We start from the raw sequence: 27,357 nt of genomic DNA on the forward strand, positions 1-27,357 counted from the left end.
TTTCACAATTCTCCCTTGGGAAAATTAGAAAAGAGAACAAAGAGAGTTAAAAAAACAAACAAACAAACAGGTCAACTATGTATCATAGAGGATATATTTGCATCATTGTAGGAAATAATAGATGAAACCAAGTGTAAACAGGCTTTTGAGCTACACTTGTAGAAGAAAAGAGACTTCTGACAATTGTGGAAAACTGGAAGAATATTCTTACACCTCAGAAATTTCACTGTTAAAATAATCTTCATTCAATTAACAAAATCCCAAAGCATCATTTAAGTCATTGTTTCCTGGTTTTGAGTTAAAGTAACTATGCAGTTAATTTTTATGTTTAGTAGAATAATAAAGTATTTTTAAGAATTAAAATTTACTTTGTGATTTTATTTCTTTAATTTTTTTTGTGTGTGGGGGTACTGGGGTTTGAACCCAGGAGTGCTTTACCACTGAGCTATATCCTCAGCCCTTTTTTATTTTGAGACAGGGTCTTGCTAAGGTGCTTAGGACTCACTCTAAAATGCCCTCTTTAAAATGTAAAATTTGGGGCTGGGGATATGGCTCAAGTGGTAGCACGCTCGCCTGGCACGCATGCAGCCCGGGTTCGATCCGCAGCACCACATACAAACAAAGATGTTGTGTCCACCGAAAACTAAAAAATAAATATTAAAAATTCTCTCTCTCTTTCTCTCTCTCTCTCTCCCCCCCTCTCCCTCTCTGAGGAGGACATATAATCAATCAACAAATACATGAAAAAATGCTTACCATCTCTAGCAGTCAGAGAAATGCAAATCAAAACCACCCTAAGATACCATCTCACTCCAGTAAGATTGGCAGCCATTATGAAGTCAAACAACAACAAGTGCTGGCAAGGATGTGGGGAAAAGGGTACACTTGTATACTGCTGGTGGGACTGCAAATTGGTGCGGCCAATTTGGAAACAGTATGGAGATTCCTTGGAAAGCTGAGAATTGAACCACCATTTGACCCAGCTACTCCCCTTCTTGGACTATTCCCTAAAGACCTTAAAAGAGCCTATTATAGGAATACTGCTACCTCGATGTTCATAGCAGCACAATTCACAATAGCTAGACTGTGGAACCAACCTAGATGCCCTTCAATAGGTGAATGGATAAAACAAAATGTGGCATCTATACACAATGGAGTACTACGCAGCAAAAAATGACAAAATCATAGAATTTGCAGGGAAATGGATGGCACTAGAGCAGATTATGCTAAGTGAGGCTAGCCAATCCCTAAAAAACAAATGTCAAATGTCTTCTTTGATATAAGGAGAGCAACTAAGAACAGAGCAGGGAGGAAGAGCATGAGAAGAAGATTAATATTAAACAGGGACGAGAGGTGGGAGGGAAAGGGAGAGAAGGGAAATTGCATGGAAATGGAAGGAGACCCTCATTGTTATACAAAATTACATATAAGAGGAAGTGAGGGGAAAGGGAGAGAAATGAATTACAGTAGATGGGGTAGAGAGAGAAGATGGGAGGGGAGGGGGGATAGTAGAGGATAGGAAAGGCAACAGAATACAACAGACCCTAGAATGGCAATATCTAAAAATGTGGATGTGTAACCGATGTGATTCTGCAATCTGTATACGGGGTAAAAATGGGAGTTCATAACCTACTTGAATCAAATGTATGAAATATGATATGTCAAGAACTATGTAATGTTTTGAACAACCAATAATAAAAAAAAATAAAATAAAACGTAAAATTTTCCCATCAAAAGGTACTTATTTTTCCTCTACTTCCTCTGGTCTGTATCAGTGGTGTTATTGTTCAGGCTTCCCATCTATTATTCCTTTCAGGCTTTTCCTTAAAAATCTTTCTTTTATTTAGCCTCCTCAGTGAATTCTTACACTTTTTACTTTTGTGTGTGTGTGTGTGTGTGTGTGTGTGTGTGTGTGTGTGTGTGGCACTGGGGTTTGAACCCAGGGCCTTGTGAATGTGAGGCAAGCACTCTACAAACTGAGCTATATTCCCAGCCCTTCACACTTACTTTTAATTATTTTGGTATACTGATGCCATTTCCAACTATATTCAAGTTCAGTCTATATCTCTTTGGAGATACAGACTCACAGGAAAAACAAAAAAAATTTTTTTGGGGTGTGTGTGTGTATACCTCTGAGGTACATCTCTAGAACTTCTTATTTTGAGACAAGGTCTTTGCTCAATTGCCTAGGCAGGTCTTGAACTTGTGATCCTCCTGCCCCAGCCTTTCAAGTCACTGGGATTAAGGTGTATGCCACCATACCTGACTAGAGGAAAAAAATTAATACTTAGTCATGTGCCTTCTGATTTATTAAAGAAAGTCCAGGAATGAGTCTTGAGAATTAGAAAATAATAAAACTTAATTATCTCCATGATATTTGTCTCAAGATCTCCTTACACTGCACTAGGATAAAGAAGGAAAGTCAGATTAGCACTAGGATGTAGAAGCTCATAAGGAAGGAGAGTCATATTAGGGAAGTGAGGAAGTTAGAGACAAATCTCTATTAACTAGCCATAGTTCAGAATTCCAGGAGGAGGAGATAGTGGCAGAGGGTCAAGGTGAGAATTGGGCTTAGTCTCTCCATCACCCAAAACTTGACCTTTACCTACAAGTTATAAGTCTTTCCTTGTGCTGGACCCGGAAGGATAACCCCTTGCTACCAGCAAAACGAAATGATGGCACAATGAAGAACAGAAAAAAAATACTTACATCTGATCACTATGAGCAAAAGACCAAACTATAATATCTAATACTTTCAAGTAGTAGCTCAGAAACCAGTCTCTACCAACAAAACGTCAAAGAAACCTGAATTCTGAGTAACAAGACACTTACCCTCTGGTTTCTTCTTCATGTCCCCTCCCTTTCTGGATTTTAATCCATTGTTCCAGCTGTTGCATTGAATTTGTTCTTTGTATGACTCGATCAGCCTCTGTGTGCAAAGGCCCTGTATTTGGGTGATTTCCTCCTCTAAGATCTGCTAGGCTGACATTGACTATCTTGTTCTCTGAACTATTCACATTGACTTGTCTGTAGTGTGCAGTCTGGGCTAGGCATGATGACCCACTTTCATATTCAGATGGCAAAGAATTCAACTTTACACTATTAATTTTTGTCAAAGGTCTATCTTGACCATCCTTCTGAAATCCGTATTTTTCAGCTTCTAATGCCCTTTTTTCTTCAATTTTGCCTATTTCCTTGTTTTTTTGGTTGTTTTGGGCCTCTGGTTTAATTAGCACTCTATGGTTGGGAATGTTATTGGTTTCTTTAGTTGGTATACTTTCGGATGTAATCTTGTCCACTCTGAAATTAGAGAAAAAAAAATCATAGTAAATCAGATGAAATAAGGCAGGTGTTATACTTGGGATTCAATCTAGGAAAAATCTGACTTCATAAAAACAAGCAAATATACCCCAAAAGAGTCACAGAGGACAAGTCTGCTCAAATCCTTAAAGCTGTGGTACTAACATTTAAGCACATCACCAAAATATATAAACAGAGAGGGGAAGAAGAAATCATAAGTAAAAAGCACTAGAGGATAAAAAGTAGTGTATGCCCCCACCATTAGAAATCTGGAAATAAAGCAAATGAGATTTCTTTTAACAGTTAAAACAACAAAATTGTAGTCAGTCACTTGAAATAAACATGGCTCCCAGCCATGATGGTTAGCTTTCCCATGAGACAAACATGAGTGCTAGTAGGAATAGCTGCAATAGGAAATCACAGCCTGATGCTATCATAGATCTAAACTGTAAGACTAGCTCTTTGTGTGCAAGAATACGTAAGCATGGTTTTAGAGCTTGTGGAGACAGACTACATTGTTTTCAGTGACAATTCTACCAGTGACCAGCTGTCTTTGGGCAAGGTACAGAAACTTGCCTCAAATTTGTCTTTGGAAATGGGTTTAACTGCAGTATCAAGATTAGAGGGCTGTTATGAGAACCAGATGAATTAATCAGTGGCAGGCACATCCCTTAGGACCAGAAGTGTTCTTATCAAACAATTCTGGATTAGAATCTGATATTTTCTGTCCATTTGCCCAACCAAAGAAAGTGGTAATTCACAGCATGTGTCTGGGCCACTTGAGAGGTCACTACCAACCATTCCAGTTGCTATCTCTAGGTCTTTTTGATGAGAATCAGTTTTTGTGAGCCTATCGTATCCATACTCTGACAAGATCAAGCTGAGTACCTGAATTTGTATCAAGCTGCCAATATCATGCCATTCAGGGAGGACTCTCAGGAACTGGCTAACTTTCATGTTTCTTTTAATGGGTACTCTACCAGTAAGCTAATCCCCAAATTCCTTTTACATTTTGTTTTGAGAAAGGGTCTTACTAGGTTGCCCAGGCTGGCCTTGAATTTGGAATTTTTCTGCCTCAGCCTCCCAAGATGCTGGGATTGCAACATAAATCATTCTGCCTGGCATTCCACATTTCAATACATATAATAATATTCCTAATTGAGCCTACATGTTTCTTGCTACCAAGTTTTGTGATGTGTGGAAAATATAATATACCCACATACATATGTCTACATTCTAACTATAAAGATATAGAGATATAGATATCTACAGACAGTTTGGGAAACAGTGGTTAAGGACAAAATGAAAAGAAATGCAATAAGTTTTCTTGGAGTAAGTTATAGCCTACCTTCATATTTAAGTTAGATATAAAACACAGCTTCCAGATTGGAATCAATAACAGAAATAGGAAAAGTTTACTAAGATATACTAGGGACCTTCTTTCCCTTGCAGGGTAATATTATTAGAAAAACTTCCACACAAAGCAAATTTATCCTTGCTGAATTTTGGGCAGTGGGGAATTAGCACTGAATATTAAATATCTTAATTTTTTTTTAATATTGGGGATTGAAGACAGGGGTGCTTTACCACTGAGCTATATTCTTAGCTCTTTATATTTTTAAATTTTAAGACAAGTTCTCAATAAGTTTCTCAGAGCCCTGTTAAGTTGCTGAGACTGGCCTCAAACCTGTAAACCTCTTGCCTCAACCTCCTGAGTTGCTGGGATTACAGGCATTTAATACTATGTGGCTATCTTTAAAAAAATTCAAATCTCTCCATTTCTAGTCTATCTATCTAAAGTTATTCCTCTAAATTAGGACCATGTGCTTTTCCTAAAGATTTTTCATTGAGGATATCAGGTAAAAGACACATAAGATGACTTCTCTGTAAATGAAAAAGTGACTCAGAAAACTATGCTAAGATCATATACATAAATGCAAAACTCATTATCTAATGCAAAACTCATGATCTAATTTAAAAGAATAACATTTAAGCTATGACAGAAAATATAGCAAAAGTTAGTACAGCCATTATGGAAAAGGTATGAAGGTTCCTCAAAAAACTAAAAATAGAATTGCCATCTGATCTAGAAATTCCACTACTGGGACTATATCCAAAGGAACTAAAATCAGTATTTCAAGGACACATCTGCATTTTCATGCTTACTGCATGACAATAAACAATATTGTCCACAATAATCAAAATATGAAATCAATCTGGGTGTTCACTGATGAATGAATGGATAAAGAAAATGTGACATATCCATGTGTGATATATATACATGCGTATGTGTGTATAGGTATTACACACAAAAAATAGTATATATATATAAACATATATATATATATAAATTAAGAAGTGGATATATTTAGAAATAATTTAGATATACAGACACACACACACACACACACACACACACACACTGGTATATAATTATTCAGCAATGAAAGACAGTAACTCTGTCATTTGCTGTGACATGGATGAACCAAAGATCATTAAGTGAAAAAAGATAAGCAAAGTATAGAAAGACAAAAATGTTCTCACTTACCTATGAAACCTAAAATGTTTAAAGAAGTAGAGAACACAATAGTGATTATCAAGTATGGAAAAGTGTGAAGGGGAAAGGATGGATCGAGGATGGAAATGGGTTCAGGTGTGCAGCTGGAAAGGAGAAATAACTACCGTAACCCAATAGGAAAAGTATAGTTGATACTAATTAACTGAATATTTAAAAATAACTCGTAGAGGGCTGGGGATGTGGCTCAAGCGGTAGCGCGCTCGCCTGGCATGCGTGCGGCCTGGGTTCGATCCTCAGCACCACATACCAACAAAGATGTTGTGTCCATCGAAAACTAGAAAATAAATATTAAAAGAATTCTCTCTCTCTTTAAAAAAAAAATCCACTTTAAAAAAAAATAACTAGTAGAGAGGATTTTGAATGCTTCTAATAAAAGAAATACGTATAAGGTAACAGGTATGCCTGATATGATCATCACACACTATATACATTTTTTAAAAATTTTTTATTTGTTTTAATTAGTTATAAATGACAATAGAATGCACTTATATACTTTGATATATCATACATAGATGGGACTATATACATGTTTTGAAATGTAACACTGTTTCCCAAAAATATTTATAATTACTGTTATGTGGATCAAAAATTAAAATGTAGGTTTGGGAGTATACCTCAGTGATGGAGTGCTTGTTTATTATGTTTATTATGTAAAAGCCTCTGGGTTAGATCTTCAGAACCCAATACAAAATGAAGTTTACAAACAAAACGAAAACAACACACACACACAAATACAATAAGACATATAAAATGAAAATAATGGGCCAGGCTGGTGGTGCATGCCTAAAATCCCAGTGACTCATGAGGCTGAGGCAGGAGGATCTCAAGTTCAAACCCAGCCTCAGAAACTTAGCAAGGCCTTAAGAAACTCAGCAAGACCCTGTCTCATAACAAAACATAAAAAAGGCTGGGGATGTAGCTCAGTGGTTAAGAGCCCCTGGGTTCAATCCCTGATATCAAATAAATAAATGTATTCAATTATCACTGACTAGAAACAAAACTTAATTGTATTATAAATCTTTTTAAAAATATAGGAATATATATAAACATTTATTTTTAAAAGTACATTTATTCAGCTTCTATTTGTGTTGTTTGAGAAACAGATTTATTTTGACTAGTTTTTAATATAGTTGAGTATTAAAAATGATTCATATCTTCAAGCAGGAAAGAGAAACCATTCTTAGATCAATTTTAATAGTACATACCTATATTATGAAGGAATCTGAGTAATGGAGTTTTAAAAGAAAGAAGGTACAATTAATTAAGAAGTGGATATATTTAGAAATAATTTAAATGCTCGATGAACTATTTTCTGGAAATATTCATCATAAAATAATCAGAATTCACTAGAAAATGTTAAATAAAATTCCTCAAATTTCTTATTATAATTTATTAAACTTCAAAATAAACATAAAAACAAATTAACTTCATGACAATAAATTCTCTCCTAAGATTTGGGATCTTTTAAAAAACACTGTCTTGAAGGATAAAAATTCTGTGTAGCTTTAAAATAACAATTAAAAATGTACTTACCGGAAATTAAAGGTAATTCTGTAAGAAGAAAGAACATTCAGTTTGAATGTTAGGATTCTAGATTCACCCCAGTACACTGATAGGTGAAAATGAGTAAAGAGGAAAGGTGAAATAAAAATGTACGTGGTATCTTAAACAAAAGTCATATTAACTTAATATAAACATGAATTAATCCTTGCTTTCTGAGGGAGAACTGATTTTATATCATGACTACTAAAATGATATGTATATGATAATGAATACTTGCAAGGTATGGAATAAAATGAAAGTGGAAATCACTGTTATTTTCCTTATAGGCTTTTACCTTTTCACAGGTTCTGTCTGTACAAGGGCAGCATCTAACATGGCTTTCATCCACAATTCCATTTCCTTTCCTGTATCAGTGCAGAAATAATATGTCCGCATGTTTGGATGGGCTGCCTGATTGAAAATGACACGACCATTTTATCATAAAAATATGTAATTCTGTAAAAGAAAAAGAAAAAAAGGTAAGTGGTTCCTTACCTAGATCATTACTATTTTATTTCAAAGAAAAGTAGACTTCTTTTGTATGTGATATAAAGTAATTTAAGAAAAACTATAAGTAGTAATGTTGAAAAAGATATTATTTTTCTCTTAATTTTTCTTTTAGTTGTGTGTTCTCTAAAAATTAAAAAAAAAAAAAAAGGAGTTAGGAAGGAAAGAATGTTACGAAATGAAGCATTTAGTGCTGTCTTTTCCATGTATACATCTGTAGCAATTTTCACTACTGCAAGTCACTTAAGAATAATGAGCAACTAGCAACAAAATTTCCCTCCGGTGTTAACAACTTGTTTAGTTCTCAAAAGCTGCTGTTACTTTGTAGAAGTCTTAGCAGACATCTATACACAAACTAAAATAAAAGATTTATAAATGATTAAAAAAATGATTACTTCCTATTAATTTTTATCTTTTTTAGTTTCATAGTTAAAATTTAAATAACAGTTTCAGTTAGAAGAAACCTCATGTAACTGATACAGGTTTTTCTACTTCTTCTTCTTCTTTTTTTTTTTTTTGTTACTAGGGATTGAACAAACCCAGGGCCTCACTCATGATAAGCAAGCACTCTACCACTAACACCTGTTTTTTGTTTTTTTTTTTTAAATCATGGTTCAATCTGCATCTTTATCAGTGAAACAGAAGGAAAACAAAAGATGCTGATGAGATGCCTATACAGGGTGTAAACACTAAACATTGATCTTAATCTCTGGTCTGACTTGCAAAGATGGAGAGCAGGAAAAGCTGTGTTGAAGCAGGAAAGAAAGTGGAAGTCAGGAGTGAGGAAATGTTTTTAATTTCCTCCACAGTGGTACATGCTTATAACCCTAGGTATTCAGGAGGCTAAGGCAGAAAAACCACAATTTTGAAACCAGCCTGGACAACTTTGTGATTCTCTGTCTCAAAATAAAAATAAAAAGGGATAGAGATATAACTCCCAGTGAAACCACCCATCTCTAAAAGTCTGTGATCATTGTCCATTAGATGGCCCATTAGGCTATTTCAGCCTAGAGTAAGGGAAGCATAATAAGTATATAGTTAGTGTACTAAATAAATGTAAAAAAAGGAAAGGAATAAATCTTGAACCACATACTTCACTCTTCTAAGATCTGATTATCTGCTTCACCTACGATGCCAAATTAGTTTCTGAAAACTTTTTTTTAAAGGATACACATACATTTAATGAACACACTATTAAAATGGCATAAAATTCACTTGATTATATAGGAAATAACCATATCAACACAGCTCAAAAGAAACAGATCAAATGCCCCATATTGTTCAAATTATTAAAACTGCCACAAAAATGTCACTGAACTATCCAAGCAGGCTTCTGAAAAAATAAAAAGTCACTGCCCATGCTAGAAGGCCATCCACTCTTGCTATCAGTCAAGTGGAAATATTTACCAGATGATGTCAAACTACCCAACCCAGCTTTATGTTCCATGCTTGAGTATATACAGTATTTATCTATGATGTTTCTACTTACATTTTTAAAAATATTTTTTTTAGTTATACGTGGATATAATATCTTTATTTTGTTTATTTATTTTTATGTGGTGCTGAGGACTGAACCCAGTACCTCACATGTGCAAGGCAAGTGTTCTGAGCCACAACCCCAACCCACTACTTACCCTTTTGATAAGTAGTAGCATCAGTGTCAACAGACTCAGTAATAAAGCAGATCATAAATTCAGAAGAAACACCATGGAAGAGAGAATTTGAGACAGCAATTACTCTTCTTGTTGTAGAAAAAATAAAATTAAATCAAATAATTACAGAAAAAATATATTAAATGTGTATTTACTTTTATTGCTATTTTAACATTCTAGTATTTTTTAAGAGTCTAAGAATCCAGGCAAAATGTCCTACAAACAGAAAAAAACTCAATAAACATCGGCTAAATTGACAAGCAACAAAATACTTAAGCTTCTAACCAAATAACAGTATTACTATTATATAGTCCTACATGTGTATTTTATAAAGTTATTATGTTTATCCACATTTTGCTATAACATTTTGTTACAACACTTCAAAATATTTAATTTTTTTCCTCTAGTTTACCCACTGTTTCTTTTTTTGGGGGGGAGAGGGCGGTATTGGGGATTGAACTCAGGGGCACATGACCACTGAGCCACATCCCCAGCCCTATTTTGTATTTTTATTTAGAGACAGGGTCTCACTGAGTTACTTAGTGCCTCACTATTGCTGAGGCTGGCTTTGAACTCATGATCCTCCTGTCTCAGCCTCTGAGTCACTGGGATCACAGGTGTGTACCACTGTGCCCAGCCTTATCCACTGTTTATAAGTTTATTCTGATAAATTTTACTTAAATAAGAAGTTACTCCCCTTTTATCCTCAGGCCTCATATTATGTTCTCAAAAGGTTATCCATATTTAGCCCATCCTTCTATCTCTACTCCTCTTACCTCTATACCTAATAACATAATACATTAATTACCTAAAGTTATAAATCAATTGTGGTCCTTAGTATTCTTTTAAAGTAAATAGGCCTAGCAGCTTGAGAGGCTGAGGCAGGAGGACTGCAAATTCAAAGCCAGCCTCAGCAACTTAGTCAGGTCCTACGCAACTTAGCAAGACCCTGCCTCAAAACAAAAAATAAAAAGGGCTGGGAATGTGGCTCAGTGGTTAAGTGCCCCTGGGTTCAATTCTTGGTACCAAGCGAGGGGGGGGGGCGGTAAACAAGTATTTAAAACTGAATAAATTGATAACAAGATAAACACTTTTTATTGTTAACCGATAGTACATATTATTCTTACTTGCCTCTTTTTCTTTAAAATGAAATTTCTACATTAAACCCTTTAGAGTTCTTCAAACATAAGTGACCCAAAATGAGGGAAAAAAAGGGAGGACAAGGGGCAGGGAAAAAAAAGAGGTTAACTTTTGGAATTTATTTTAGTCATAATCATTAAGACAAGAAATGCAGCATGGTTTTTGAAAACAAAAATTTACCTATTTAGCATTAAAGTGATTTTTACTGAAAGTGATCCACAAACCAGCAAAATCACAGAGATGAGTAGGTAATGTCATGGGAGTGGATCTCAGGTCTGGTTGGATTTAATAATGGCAGATTTAATGTCTTAACTTCAGTTGTCTCGGGAAAATTATCAGATGGAGCATTATATACTTAGACCTAAGAACATGTTTGCAATTATCGTATAAATTCATAAATACACATACATTATGCCAAAAACTAGTTGTCTTTTATAATTCTCTTACCACAAATTTATTATGAAAAAATTCCAGCATATAATAACTTTGAAAGAATAGCATGATGATCACCAGGACATCTGTATCTATATTTATGCATTATTTAGCATTTTGACATGTTTTATCTAAAACCAATTGAAAACAGGTATGAAGGCACCTGATCTCTGAATATTTCAGCATGTTTCCTAAAGGGACTTTCTCCCATACAACCATAAGATCATTAATTACTATTTTAAATATTAAAAAAAACAGCATAGCTGAAACATCTTTTCCCAAATCTGTGGATCAATATCTATTTTTATAATCAATGCAAGTTTCAAACACAGAATAAAATAGCACAATTATTTCCTTACCTTAAAAGCATATTTGCGATTAATGTGATCCTCAGAGGTTAGCATAGCTATCTGAAAACTAGGTAATAGTATGCTTCCCAGGATACCCTCTTCTTTCTCATCTAAGAGATAATATTGGATTAGAATGTTAAATGTTCTTATGAAGCAGAATAAGTTTTCTCAAAGTTTATTTGGAACAAATCAAAAGGTTCTTATATATATACAATTGTATTTACGTTTAGGCAGATCTTTTTAAGGTTTTAAATGAAAACTTCAAATAGCAGAAAGATATTTATTTATTATCAACAGGTTTTCCTATTCTAAGCAAATAAAAAATTGCTTACAAAAAATGTCTCTTAGACACAAAAACATTGTACACTTCTTTGGTTTATGTGGTGTTGCATTCTATAAAATCCCTTTCCATAGGATTCACTCAAAATACATTAGCATATAAGTGATTACACAAAAACTTTAATCCTACCCACATTTATGGTAGGATTTAAATGCCCAACCATTTTAATGCCAGGTAAATATGTGGTTCACTTGCTTGCATCCTTCAGTCTTTGCTCAACTGACTCATCAATGAGGCTTTCCTTTGTTACCCTAATATAAAATGTTTTGCAAGTTCAAAGTCAGCTTCAGCAACTTTACAAGGCCCTAAGCAACTCAGCGAGGCCCTGTCTCAAATAAAAAGGGGCTGGAGATATAGCTCAGTAGTAAAGCACCCCAGGGTTAAATCCCCAGTACCAAAACTAACCAACCAACCAACTAACCAACCAACCAACAAAAAGAACAAAACATTTATTTTGGCACACACAGATGCATGTTGTTAAATTATAGCTTGGGGCAGAGGCCTTTATAAAATTTGAAATAACTAGAACTAAAGTTAGTTAACTAGTTATAGAACTAAAAGACGAATTAATTAAGTTGTATGTTGGGCTGGTGAAATCACCAATGAGGGAAAACTATACATGGAAAATATTTTTATTATGCTTTCTGTGTGCTTTCAAAAATTACCCTGAATTTAAGAAGGGGTTTTACTTATTTTTTCTTCATTTCTAGGATACATGGTGAAACTTCCAAAAGGGAAAAAAGATACATTAGATGGAGGTTAATTATATCTATAGTTTTTTTCAGAACAATGGAACAAAATTTTGCTTTTATTATATTGTACTCATTCAGATGTATTTCGGTAATACAAAAAAGAATCAACAGAAGTGCACACTCAGTCCAAAGCATTAAAAAAGATCTGGAAAGTAGTCTTTAATCATGCAGAATATGTCCATTCCAAAAAATGTCATATTCTAATTTTAAATCCAGTTTTGTTTACAAATAAAGGATTTAATTAGAAACAGCTCATGAAGTCATCAAATACCTTCTTTTATGTTCCATAATAAAATTATCTTTCCTAAAGTTGCTATATAATATGTAGAGGTAGTATAGTATGGTGATTTCCTTGCATTACAGATTGTTTCCAGTCTGGCATTAATTAGCTGTGAGATTTGGGGCACATTATTAATGCTCAGAACATTAGTTTCATCATCTATAAAACTGAGCACCTATTAGGAGTTACCTCAAAAGACTGTTATGAGGGTTAAATAAGTTAATACAAAGAATTCAGCACATATTTAAGTGTCCAATAAATATTGCCATTATTATTAAATTAAATACCAGTGTATATACTGCTGAGGGCCATTACCAAGTAGGAATGACGCATCGAAATTTCCTTGCCAAGCTTACCCCATGCTGCTTAGAGGACATTCGATGGGACATTGCATGCATGCTTTAATAAGGTGACCTTGCTCAAGGGGGGCGGATCAGGGTTTAGAGCTGATCAGGTTTGAGGAAGTAACCGGCTCCTTGAGTTTAGGGCGTTGCCAGTTTAAGATAATGGGTTTTAGGGAAGTTGGAGATTGAAGATTATTGCTGGGATTAGGGTGTTCCTGCTGCTCATTCCTGTTGAGTTCTCGTGAGATTAAAATGGGATTTGGAGATAGCCTCGTGGAGTAGGTGAACTGTGCCAGCAGATTGCCCCTGGACCTGTGTGGAGGCGGTGTGAGAGCGGGAATAAAGAATTGCTGTTTGAACCTACAAAGGTGTGTGGTACCTCCTGATTCTGTGCCCAGCCAAGACTGCGGCAATATACAATATTCATTTCTGTTAAATGACCATCTTAAGAATTCTTTACTAGAGTCTTCAAATGCTCTTAATCATGACATTCTTGTTTAGTTCTATCCTAAATGCTGCCTCACCAGATAGAGTGCTTCAGACACTGCCAAGCAAAGAGTAGGTACTGAGTAATGTTAAAGAGAGTGAACAAACTTGCCATAGGTCTGGCTGAGGTCCTTTAGAGACTATATGGGCAATTACTCTTTCTGCTCCATTCTTCTTCCTTGTTTTCCTTGCCATAGGTGGTGGTCCCAAGAACACTCTCCAATAATATGCCTTCTACACATTAATCACAGAATTTACTTTCCAGGGAACACAACTTTGGATAGGAGCCATAAAAATCTCAATATTTTATTGGAGTAAAGTGACATTTTAGATTCCTAATTTCAAGTTTAGATTTAAAAATATCTGGGAATGTGAAATATATACAATTACAGCTGGGTAATTATATTACTACTAATTATCATTTCTAATCTGGGCTCTTGGCTTCTAGTTCAAGTGTTAGTGATTTTTCTAAAATGTATGTTTTATCCTGTTATTATTCTTGAGCTAAGGATAAGAGTTAAGATTCATTAGGATGGCAAACAAATACCTTATTGGGTCTTCAGATAGAGCTTTAATTTTAGCAATATAAGTCTTATGTCATTTTACAAATATGACAAGCACATGTGCTTTGTGCACAATAAGTTCTTTGGCCAGATCATCCTTCTTTTCTGATTCCTTCCTTGTACAGGCATGGTCAATACTCACCTGAACATAAACAAGCATGTACTATGGCATTTGTTTTATACTTTGTCAGCTAATCTGTGACTTCCATCAAGACAGGTTTAGTTTTTTCATTTTTACATCCTACCATCTAACTAGTGTCTAGTGTCTCAAAAAAAAGCTCACTACCTTCGTTTAAGGCATTATCATCTCTACATAGTAATTCCTACTAAGTCTTTTCCTTTCCCCTATTCAGTGCACTCTCCATTAACAGCTTGAGGGATCTTGTGATAATGTAAATTGTAAACATACAATTTTTATGTTTAAAAACATTTACTTGTTTCTTTATGACTTTTATGGTAGAATTCAGACTCCAAAGAGTTCTACATGGTGTGATCTCTATTTGTCTTGTCCTGTCTCCTTCCCTATTGGTAGCTCCACAACTTGGTTTGCTATTTTTTCCCCCTCCTTCAACATTCTAAATTCAACATCCAAGATTCAACTTTCCTAATTCAGAAGTTTTGCATTGATCTCCCCTCTCCACCCCAACTCCCAATACTCTGTTCACTTTGGCTCTTCCTTGTTATTTAGATCTCATTATCTACAACACCTGCCCAGAATATTCATCCAATGAATCTTTCCGCCATGTCCACCTTTCATATTCTGACCTTATTTACCATATCCCTCTTCCCTCGACAATGCACATTTCATGAAGAGTTTTCTCACACTGCTATTTTTTCAATACTTGGAAACAGGATCTGCAATAAATATTTGTTGACTGAACTAAGTCCCAATTTAAGTTTTGTCAAAAGACTGAATAACAGGGTAGAGATACTTAAGTGCTGTGTCACAGTGTGGTATTGGACTTCCATCTGCTGATTTTTATTTAAAACCTAACATTTCTCTTTGGATAAAATTTAAAAACTTATGTTACACACTTCTTTCTAATCAGCTGAAGAGCAGAAGAGAGTTAACTGTTTTCTTTCCTTTCTACATTTTCTAAGAAAAACTTCCTATCTCGGATACTACTACAATTAATAAATACATCAAATTTAAAATGCAGGTGGTTAGCTGGGAATGGTGGCAAATACTTGTAGTCTCAGAGGCATGGGAAGGCTGAGGTCCTAAGCTTGTGTCTAAGTAAAATATGTAAGCGTTTCTGGGTTCAATCCCTGGTAAAACAACAAATAAATAAATTGCAGGTGGTTAACAATATCCTTTTAAAATTAATAAAGCAATTTCCATATTAGGAATCAAAAAAATAGAAACAGTAAATATTTTTCTAGTCTCATTTTAAACTCTATATTATAGTCCACAAATTTACAGAAAAAGAACAAAGTATAAATTATAAGCACAGGGATAATGCTGGAGAGACAAGTCCTACCTTTCTGAAAAAGTGGGAAAACCTTTGGGAAAATAATTATAGAGTAAGCTCGACACTTAATGTAAGATAATACCACAACTGATGCCTGATAAAATACAATAAAATGAAATTTTATATTCGGTTAATTCTGACTCAGCAGTACTTTTCAACCACATTTTGCTGGGGAGTAAAATGATAAAAACAATTCTAGTAATTCCAAATTTTGTCATTGTTATTGATGTTTTTGGGTACCAGGGTTTGAACTCAGGGGCACTTGACAACTGAGCCACACCCCTAGCCCTATTTTATATTTTATTTAGAGACAGGGTCTCACTGAGTTACTTAGTGCCTCACTTTTTGCTGAGGCTGGCTTTGAACTCTTAATCCTCCTGCTTTAGCCTTCTGAGCCACTGGGATTATAGGTATGCACCACTGTGCCCAGCTTCTAGAAATTCCATATTTTGAAGGTTAATATGTGTTATATTTCTATCACAGATGACCATAAGATTTTTCCATATATCTTTTATGTAACTGAAAAATAGATTTAAAAATTGCTAATTGGTTCTAAAACTCATTCCCATAACTCATACTTCTTGAGAAAAGTAGTAAATTATTAATTATGGATTGACAATCTAATTATTTAAGAGGTGACAGTTTCCAATTAGACTTTGAAGTAGAGAAGAGGAAGACATTGTCCAGATTCATGATTTCATATTGCAGCTGAGCAGATTTCTCTGGAAAGTGGTCTGACTAGGTGTGCCTTTCACTGACAGATACTAGTTTGGTAATATTTAAGGGACCCATGTCACACAAGAAGAGAGAATTCCCAGGACTGTTATGGTACATGCCTATAGTCCCAACTACTCTGGATGCTAAAGTAAGAGAATTACTTGAGCCCAGAAGTTTGAGGCCTGCCTGGGGATCACTGTAAGATCCAGTTCATTTAAACACACACACACACACACACACACACACAAATAAAAATAAAATAATTCATCCTTACAGGAGAATGAAAATTCTTATTCCATAACTAAAGTAATACCTCTATTTATTGCCAAGACTGATGGTCTGGTAATGGGTCAGGGAGAAGGCTATCATTAGTTTTTGTTTTTTAAATAAGGTTCAAAATAAATATATTTCACTGTAATTTATGATTTTCATTTGAGATTATACCAGAGTAGTTCCTCGAACTCGGCAATTATTTGCTGAGAAGCAGCACTAGGTGTTTAATGGAACTATAACTAAATCTGACAAAATTGGCACGTGAAAAAACTTCATTAAAGTAAGGATTTTATCTATTAGACAATGAATTAAAGGATAGTATAATAAAGGTTTATAAAAGACAAATCAGATTATAGGAACTGGACCAAAATTCATACTAATCTGTCTGAAGTACCACACTGCCTTCTGTCATATCCCAGTAACTAAGAATCTCAGGTCAATGAAGAAGTGTTTTTTTCATATAATATGTGCTAATAAAAATAGCAAAAGTGGTAATGTTTTTTCTAAGAAAGTTCTACTACTTATATATTATAATGACAAAAGAATACACTATGACAGTTTATGGCAAACTTACCTCTGTAATAAAACAGGCAAAGGTCAGAAAGCACAAACCAGCGTTTCTTCCACAGCTTCATGCCAGTACTGTCCTAAAATTAAATCAATGTATTTATTTTCATTCCAGGCAATTAAAACTCACTTTTGGTGATTTCGTTTAAAATAAGCTTTTAAAACAAGATGTCTCTGTTATGTGTGTAATATAACCAAATTAAAAGGCCAAACAAAATTATAGGATACTAAGTTTCAGTTAGACAGGAGAAATAAGTTCCGGCATTTTACTGCACAATAGTAGTGACTACAGACAACAATAATGTACTATATATTTCAAAAAGTCTATAACAGAAATTTGAATGTTTTCATCATAGAGAAATGATAAAATATTTGAGGAATAGATATACTTCCCTGATTTGAACACTATACAATGTTTACATGTATGGAAACATCACATGGCACCCCATAGATATACAAATTTTTATGGGTTAATTAAAATAATCTAGAAGTCCTTTAATAGGGACTTATATTAAGATATTTCTAAGTAGACTGGTCTTTGAAAGTAATACTGCCATGTACAAAAACTACACAGAAGCAATTTGACTTGGTTTTATATTTGTAAGCAATTTAAAACTCTCTGAACACACAATTTTGCTATGATGAGAATAATGTAGCCATGCATCAGTGTGTGCACTCTGTTAAGCCAGATTTAATAAATATATTAATCTTCAACAAGAGGCAAAATATGTGAATTGAAATTGTTGCAAAGGTAACCTGATTTAAAATGAGTGTAAATAAAAAAAACAATATGCAAAAACACTTCATAAACATTTTTATTGTTATGTCTACAGTTTGGATTTTGCTCACCCTGCAGAAATGAGTAACTATTTGGCATTTATTTCTACATAATTCAGTTCATAAAAATATCAGTCTCAAGCAAAATTATAATTTTTAAAAAAATAAAACTACTTTCCTTAGGCAATAAAATTCAATTGCAAGAAAAAATTAAACAGATACCCCCAAAAGATAGAGGCCAGTTTGAATGCACATCAATATTTCTTAGTTTATTTGTAATTGTGAAAGTCATCTAATGATAACTTTAGAACAACAGAAATTAAAAACCCTTGGATATAAAAGATTTTTCCTTAAAATTAACAGATATCAAGGAAGAAACCAAAAATAAAGGTAATTAAATGGTACGTGTTATTTTTTTATTCCTTTTTATATTCTTTCTTTAGTACAGATAAAAGGCCCTGCAAAAAAATTTTTTTTAAGCATACATATACCACAAACTTAAACACTTATGACTAGAGAGGTGATGACAGGAGGATCGCAAGTTGGAGGCCAGCCTCAGCAACTTAGCAGGACACTGTCTCAAAATAAAAAAGGACTGGAGATGTAATTCAGTGGTAATGCACTCTGGTTTCCATTTCCAGGACCCAAAAGAAAACAAAACAAAACAACAAAAACAAAATCACAAAAGCACCCAAACCAAAGAGAAAAAACTTATGTTAGAGCCAACTAGTTGGTAACACTTCTGCAATACTACATTAACTAAGGGATAAGGGAACTAGAAGAAGAATTATTTTAAGGAGTCCTATTATCCACTATTAAGACAATACTGTCCTGATCTACTTGAACATATTTTGAACAATGACTAGTTGAAAAACACAAACACTACATAAAAAATATATATTTTTATATATACTAAAGTCTTTTGGTGAAAATCTTTTGGTTTAGGTAAGCTTAAATGACAGATAGTTAAAATATAACAATGATTTTTAAATGAAAAATAAAAATTTGGCTGGGTATGGTGGCATACGCAGCAGCTTGGGATGCTGGGCAGGAGGATTGCAAGTTCAAAACCAGCCTCAGCAACTTAATGAGGCCCTGAGACCCTTAGCAAGAGCCTGAATCAAAATTAAAAAATTAAGAAGGGCTGAGGATATTGGGTTCAATCCCTAGTTAAAAAAAAAAAAAAGCCACCCAAGCATATGCCCAGTCAACTTAGTGAGAATTTGCAAAATTAATTTACTTGAATGGTGGGGAATTCTCTGAATTTTAAGATTATCCTCTTTCAATACATTAGCTAAACTCAACTTTCAGATGAAATACACTATAATGAATATTCACAAAAAATTCATTATGAGTTTTAATGAATAAAAATTAGCTCATCTGAAAGTAATTAGCAATATTTAACAAAACAGATTAACACCACCAATAAACTAATTCAAAAATATTTTTATTTTTAATAAACTCAGTAATTGTATATTTTTATGGGATAGTATAACATTTTAATACATGTATACAAATGTGTTAATGAACTGGGATGACTGGCATAACATTTGTTACCTCAGATTATGTATCATTCAATAAACTAATGTTTAATTTGCTTTGTCATGTAGAATACGAGAACAAAGGCAAAAGCCTTGAATGTTGAATACATTCTCTCAATTATCTGGCAACCTACTCATCTGAAATCTAGCTGAAATCTGAAAGTAAATAACATCCTCAAAGTAATAAAAATGATGGCAAAGTCCAAGGGGATAATATCCTTACATGCTTATGAATCCCCATACTAATAACAACTTTCCAAGAAATCTTAGTTATCAAGCTTCCTACATAGTACAATATAAACCCCAACTTATAAAGCTCTCTGAAAGTGAACTCTGAGCAAATAGCCAAACAAGAAAAAAGAAAAACCAAACAGCCCAAAAACTTATAAGGAAGAGAGAATAGTCTTAAAATACAGAAGCCAAAACCCAGAAAAAGTCAGAAATATCCAAATTATTTTCAGATTCCTCTATGAAGAATGGCAAGAATGCGCTGGGGTTGTGGATCAGTGATAGAGCACTTGCCTAGCACATGCAAGGCCCTGAGTTCAATCCTTAGCACCACATAAAAACAAATAAAAATAAAAGATGATATTGTGTCCAAGTAAAAAATAAATATTAAAAAAAGAATGGCAGGGAAGTATAGAGTTGTGCATTTATCTAATGATTTTTAATATGAATAGAAAAGCCAAATGTTTAAAAAATATTTCTGCCTGGAAAATTTACAAAAATATACAAAATGCTTCACAAATTCATATGTCATGCTTGTAAAGAGGCCAGGCTCATCTTCCCTCTAATTCCAATTTCAGTATATAAGATGTTGAAGCAAGCACTGCATAAAGAATTTTAGCATGGGATTCCTAACATACAGCACCTATTTAATTTTAAACCTAGAAATACCTATAGCCAACATATACAAACAGTCTTTATTGTAACATCCATTCCTTTTTCTGTCTTTATTTTTCACCTGACACTCTTAGGGGTAATAAAAGTCAAGGGGTATGGGAGACTATTGTACATTTCCTTTTCTATTTTATATATTTTCATGTAATTGTCTTGACAATATTCAGCTCAAAAGATCTCTTTAATTCTATCCTTTATTTCTTATCAAATGGGAGAAAAAAATACCTGTTTATAAAGCCAACCTCGTCTGACCACAGGTGCGTTAGGATTTCTTTTAATTGAATTTGACCTCTTTCCAAAATTATGAACTTTCTTTGAAGCCCGTGATGTCTAAACAGAAAAAAAAAAGAGAAAATGCAGTAATAATGCTTCAATATTTGAAATTATTTTTTATCTTCACTATTTTAATCTTGTATTTTTTAGATTTCTCTGAGACTTGTAGGAAAAATAAATTATCACAATTCAATTTTTGTTGGCTTAGTTGTTTCAAGTGTAAGAGTTCAATACAAAGAATCTTCCTTCCCTCAGGATATTACAAAAGGATCATAGGTTTTACACTATTGCCTTTAAAATTTATATATACTATTCTTAAAGTGCAGTATTTTGTTTTATCTACTTTATAAAATGAATAATAAGTAAAAATTATTAACAAATGTATAAGAATAAGTCAAATGATAAAACATTTTGCTTTATATCTGCATTTAATAGTGTTTTGATGAATGAAGGCTAACAGCATTATTTGTACACAACAGTATTTTTTCTAAACTGCTTTCAACTAGATAATGCTTACAGTATAAAATTCAAATAGTACAAAAATATAAAACAGGACCAGTCTACTTCTTACCCTTGAGGTCTAGCATCCAGCCAACCCTCCTGACAATCTAGTGAGGTAATCTATTTACTATGGGCATGTGCATTCCTATCAATCTAAAATAATTGTTCTTATAGTTATGGAGTATCTTATCTTTTTCAAATGACTATGCACATAGTATCCATTTTACTTGAGACTCACTACATAAAGAAAAAGAAAAATGTCTATTTTACTACACTTTTGCCAATATGCTATGCTTTAAAACTTTTTGACTTCTGCAAATCCAATTGCTGAAAAATGGTCTTTTTTTGTTATAATTAGCATTTTTCTTATTACTGAGACTGAGAATCTTTTCCACGTACTAAAGAGTAAATTCCATTTTCTTTTTTTAGAATTGATTTTACAGTATTTGCCCACATTAAAATGGGATCATAACCCTTTTTCTTATTAATCCAAGGCAGTTCTTTAATTATCAAGTAATTATTCTTTGTTATATGAATTACAGATATTCTGCATATATGAAAATAATGTGGTTGACTTTCTCATTATTTCATATTTTTACTTTTGGTTTTACATCATATTTCAAAAGTCCATCTGCATTCTGAGTTTAGCTTTCTTCTGTTATTTAGTGAGAATCAGAAATTACTTACATTATTTGAAAATTTTATTTACTTGTAATATCCTACAAAACTTTATTTTAAACAACTTAGCAGACATTAAAAAAAAAACTATTGTCTACTGCCCATTCCCTTACAATAAACATAATTTTTAATTATAACTATTTTTCTACTATGTCTCCTAAATCTAGGCATTCATGTAGTCAGAAAATTTTTGATTTCTAGGTTATTGTATTAATCTTCCCTTTCAATCTTAAATTGAGCCAGGTGTGGTGGTAAACATCTGTAATTCCAGCAACCTGGTAAGCTGAGGCAAGAGGATCTCAAGTTCAAGGGCAGCTTCAGCAACTTAGTGAAACTCAGTGAAACTTTTGTCTCAAAATTAAAAATTCAAAAATGGATCGGGATGTAATTCAGTGATAAAGTGTTCCTAGGTTCAATCTCCAGTATCAAAAAGAAAAAAAAGAAGAAAACCATAACAAACCTTACACTGATTCAATAAAGTGCCTATTCTCTCACACAAGCATTTTTCTATATGCAAAATTATTCAACATGTAAACTAAGATTTAAAAAAAATGTCATTAAATTACAACTTTATTACTTTATATTTCAAACACTGCTCCTCATATCAATTACCTCCAATACAGTTAAATCCATGTAGTAATAAAAATATAATAATTACACATACTATCACTGATCAATAATTAACAATAAGCAAAGTACTTACTCTGCCTATAGGGCTCATTGGATGTACTGCATAATCTGAACTCATGTTATAGTTAGAAGCTTCATTTATCATACTTATAGGCCGTTCTTTCTTTTCTTCAGACGTCATGGTTGCAACAGTCCTGAAAATAAAATATGTTAAATAAGTAAACTGTTTTACAGTAATGCTTTCCTGAAGTTAACAAAGCAAGAGTCCTGTTTTCAAAATAACTGGATACTTGTTACTACAGAGTAACATTTAATATTTACAACTATTTTAAACACAATTAACTCTTCTGCTAAACTCAATGTAATTAATATCATGCTAATTCTAAAAGGCATTACTGAAGATAATCAACTTGGTCATCTAACAGGAAAATTACAGGCCAGGCATGGTGATGTACACTCGTAGTCCCAGCTACTCAGGAAGCTGAGGCAAGAGGATTGATTGCTTGAGCTTAAAGAGTTTGAGACCAGCCTGGGCAACAAAGCAAGACTCTGTCTAAAACAAAAAATAAAAACAAGAAGGAATTATAAGAAACTGGGGGTGAGTTCAGTTGTAGAAGACAAGATTACATGCTTGTGGCTCTGGGTTCAATTCCCAGTACCACCCTCTGGAAACAAGAATAAAAGAGGAATAAGATTAATTATTCTAATGTTAAAAATAAGAAAATGTTAATATTTGTGGCCAGCTTCATAGTATATAAACTTTTTTCACTTATTTCTTTTAATGCTTATGAAATCCTAGGAAATCTACTGAATGGAAGGAGAAAAAATGAGTTCAAATTAAGTTTAATAATTTTGCCAAGTTTATACAGCTTCTTTAACTTTTATATTCTGTGCTCTTGAGAATTAAAACTTTCTCAGTTTGAATTCTCACAAAAATAGCTTCTAGAATTATATTCCTCCTGAAAACTACATTTTAGGTCATGTCTACACCACATGTAGTTAACAGCTGGGACTATTACACTTGACTGCAACTGTTCAGGTAAGAAAACTGTTCAATTTTACTGTATTAAATACGGATTAGAGCAATTTCAATGCTAACCTCATTCTGATTACAGGCAATGCATGAAACTTTTTACTTACTGTTCATTCACTACAAAAATACAATTGTCCTGTGATGGCTGTCCTGTGACTGGATGTTTGCAGGTCACTTTCCTTTCATTATGGCTGAAAGAATAAAAGAAAAAGATAACATGTAGGCACTTCTATTATCACTAATATTTTGGTAGCAAAACACCCATTTCTTTATTGTAAAATTAAGGTTACTGAACAAAGAAGATGAAATTCAAATCACCTACTATCTACTGTGGGTGAATACGTGCAAAAATGCTACTTAACAGTTTTATAATATCACTGAACTCACTGCAGCTTACTCTGATCTCAATTCTTTCTTCTTGATAGTTGATTTGGCATACAATCACTATACGCGCGCACGCGCACACACACACACACACACCCCTGTATTATTCTCTAATCATTTTGTCAAAAATGAATTAAAAGTATAAGAAACCAACATATCAACTCCAGCTTTAATTGTTTCAAAGTGGCAATTTTCTATTACTTGATGGGACTATCAAACCTCACTGCTCTTGTTAATGTTTTTTAGAATTCACTTTTGTAAAGTTTAAAATTAATTTTAAATTTCAGAATCATTTCTTTTGTTATGTGAGCATTTACATTGCATTTAATACTGCTGAATCTTAAAGTATTGCAATGGTAAAGGGTAAACACAGTTGCTAAGTAATTAAATGAAATTAAAAATGAGTTGAACAAACACTGAGTGCCAATAAGTAAAAAATTTCATAAAACCATGTCTGTTAGTATAAATTCTCTTAATAGCAGATAGAGCACTTGACAGTGTGGGAAGTAGCTGGCCTATTGTTAGGTTCTGACCACTATCCTTGTCACAAAGGGGGAGGCCATGGCTCAGGAGGGACACAATGATTTCCAGCTTTCTTCAGTTCTACCAAATTTAACCACGTATTCTTTTAAAACTATGCTTTCATCCGATACATGTTATACTTTTCTGTAGTTCAGTGTGATTTTTTAAAAATTTTACTCTTGAAGAGCCTCAAAATTCAGACCAAGAGTGCCATCGGTTCTGTTTTAACACTTGTATAGAAATGTGTTCTAAGATGATTCATAGATTAGGGAATGATATGAGCATAACACAACTTCACTGTCACTTATGCATTATTTTGCTGTAAGAAGTACTAAGTGAATCTGCAATCTGCATCCAGCAGAACTCAGTCACATAAGAATTCACAAAACACATATCTGCATATGCTTCAAACATTTTACCAGCTATTTCAGTTCATTGTCTGTTTTCTGAAGCACACTCATCCACATCTGGTGATACAACTTTAGATTTACTTTTAGACCATGTCTCTTATAAATTTTCCCAATAACTCACCAGCTAAAATCCTTCCAATAAAGTTCACTTCTATAAGCAAAAATCACAGGTATTTTTCAAGGCTGGGTATATATTTGTTGTAGTATTTCTAGCATTTTGTAACAATTAACGTGTAAAGCTGTGATACCATATTTATTAGATTGCATCTTTATTTCTATGTGTTACTAATGAAGTTTTGTGTTGTTTGTTTTTTGAGATAAGATTTTTCTATTGTTCAAGGCCTTGAACTCCTGGGCTCAAGCAATCCTCCTGTCTCAGACTCGTAAGTAAATGCAACTATAGATACATGCCATGATGCCCACCTACTACTAAGAATTTTTGACTGAAGCTCCTCACCTCATTTCCCCCTCAAGTCCTGTGCTTTTCATTGCCTGATTTTGTAGTGAGATATTTTTGGGAATATCCCTGTTGTGTTCTAGCAAAACTGATCACACTACAACTTCAGAAATTTTACTACTAAAAATGTATTTGAAGCTTTAATAGATAAAGATATTGTGTCCAAATAAAATAATAATAATAATAATGATAATAATAATAATAAATTAAAAAATAAAAAAGGGCTAGGGACATGTCTCATTGGTTACGTGCCCATGGGTTCAATCCTGGCACTGCCACCACCACCCCCAAATATAAATTCTTGTCAGAGATCTGATGCTCTTTGTGAATAAAAAGGGAAAATGTACGATTTTATATAAATTTATTTCCAAGGGAATCCTTATAAAAAGGTATGAAATTCAGGTCTTGATATAAAACATGGCTATGGTCAAAGAGTAAACTAATTCCTGCCTTGTTTCTAAACTCACTATAGCATGGCAGGAAGGCCAAACTTTACTAAGTATCTTCCAGATTTCCCTCTTCGATATTCCCTAATGTATAGATCTAAACCAGTGATTCTCAACTGAGGGAGGTAGGAAGCGAGGGTTTTATCTCTTGAAGGCCATCTGACAATCTCCAGTAATCTTTTGAACATCATAACTGGGGAGGGTTGCTGGAATCTACGGGAGCCAGGGTTTTACAATGCACAGTGAAGTCGTCCCCAAATTATCTACCCAAATAACAGTGCTAAGGAAGAGAAATCCTGCATTAGACCATCACAGCCCTTTACCAATTAATTATACTGAATGAGCAACATTTATTATTTCTTGGTGTTGCTGCATTTCTCTAGACAAAATGGAGGCGGCAAGAAACAATGGCAACTGAGAAAACAAATTCTGAAATCAGACGATACAAGTTTGATTCCTAACTCTTCCACTAACTAGGCCATCTTAGGCAAGTTAATTTACCTCTCTGTATCTAAACTGCTTCAGTAGCTTTGCCACAAGTTGTTAGTTTAATATAATCAGAAATATACATATATAAAATTTAGTTTATGTATGTAGTTACATAGTTTAATATATATGTTTTAATTTAGATATAAAATAAGAAAATGTTCTAGGTACCAGGAATAGGAGTGAGCAAAACCTAAGTCCTTGCCCTCATAGAACTTACTTTCTAGTGGAGATATGTTTATAAATATTAAAAGAATAAACAGTAAAATATGGCCTAAAATATAGCAAGTCTTGAAAATTTATATGTTTTTATTATGAACTATAAGTATTAAATGTATATGCTACCATTATTATACTAACATTCAGCTAGCAACTTAAAGACAGTTTAAATTAGCCCCTACCTAAATATAGTCAGACATCATTTAATAGTGGGGACACATTGTGAGAAATACATCACTATGTAATTTTTGTCATTATGAATCATACAGCATACTCTCTGAAACCTAGATGTAATGTGGCCTGTTGATAAAATCAAGAGATGCCGTCACTGTAACATGGCAGCATTTTACATTTTTACGGTAAACTTTTTTAAAATGAGGGGTAAACATTAAAACCATAAAAAAGCTCCTCTAATATCTCTGTTGTCTCTCCTTTGTGTTGGTAGCCCTAATATCCAGAATATACAAAGAACTCAAAAAATTAAACAATAAGATAACAAATAACCCAATCAACAAATGGGCCAAGGACCTGAACAGACACTTCACAGAGGAGGACATACAATCAATCAACAAGTACATGAAAAAATGCTCACCATCTCTAGCAGTCAGAGAAATGTAAATCAAAACCACCCTAAGATACCATCTCACTCCAGTAAGATTGGCAGCCATTACGAAGTCAAAAACAATAAGTGTTGGCGAGGATGTGGGGAAAAGGGTACACTTGTACACTGCTAGGGGGACTGCAAATTGGTAAGGCCAATTTGGAAAGCAGTATGGAGATACCTGGGAAAGCTGGGAATGGATCC

General features: G+C 33.6%; 1 protein-coding gene and 1 non-coding gene across 50 annotated transcripts in view; both read right to left on the reverse strand.

Moving 5' to 3' along the window:
- Positions 1-27,357, reverse strand: part of Plekha5 (pleckstrin homology domain containing A5) — a 236,999-nt gene that overhangs the window by 74,127 nt on the left and 135,515 nt on the right. For 29 of the 49 annotated variants that reach the window (XR_013423041.1, XR_013423043.1, XR_013423044.1 and 26 more), the window contains 8 exons: positions 23,736-23,819; positions 22,669-22,789; positions 20,739-20,843; positions 17,303-17,375; positions 11,511-11,611; positions 7,716-7,831; positions 7,412-7,429; positions 2,833-3,300 (listed from right to left, as the gene is read on the reverse strand). Coding sequence is in view for 42 of the 49 variants with exons in the window: in XM_078015158.1 (XP_077871284.1) it covers positions 2,833-3,300; positions 7,412-7,429; positions 7,716-7,831; positions 11,511-11,611; positions 17,303-17,375; positions 20,739-20,843; positions 22,669-22,789; positions 23,736-23,819 (1,086 nt within the window). In the remaining 7 variants the exon portion in view is untranslated. Of the gene's footprint in view, positions 1-2,832; positions 3,301-7,083; positions 7,101-7,411; positions 7,430-7,715; positions 7,877-9,561; positions 9,688-9,734; positions 9,796-11,510; positions 11,612-17,302; positions 17,376-18,386; positions 18,697-20,738; positions 20,844-22,668; positions 22,790-23,735; positions 23,820-27,357 lie in introns of those variants that run through there. The other 20 variants (XM_078015167.1, XM_078015160.1, XM_078015157.1 and 17 more) reach the window with 8 other exon arrangements.
- On the reverse strand, positions 20,339-20,443 carry LOC120888752 (U6 spliceosomal RNA). The gene has a single exon (XR_005732440.1). It is a non-coding gene; the product is annotated as a U6 spliceosomal RNA (small nuclear RNA).

The sequence above is a fragment of the Ictidomys tridecemlineatus genome, chromosome 6, assembly GCF_052094955.1.
Source record: "Ictidomys tridecemlineatus isolate mIctTri1 chromosome 6, mIctTri1.hap1, whole genome shotgun sequence".
Lineage (NCBI taxonomy): Eukaryota > Metazoa > Chordata > Mammalia > Rodentia > Sciuridae > Ictidomys > Ictidomys tridecemlineatus.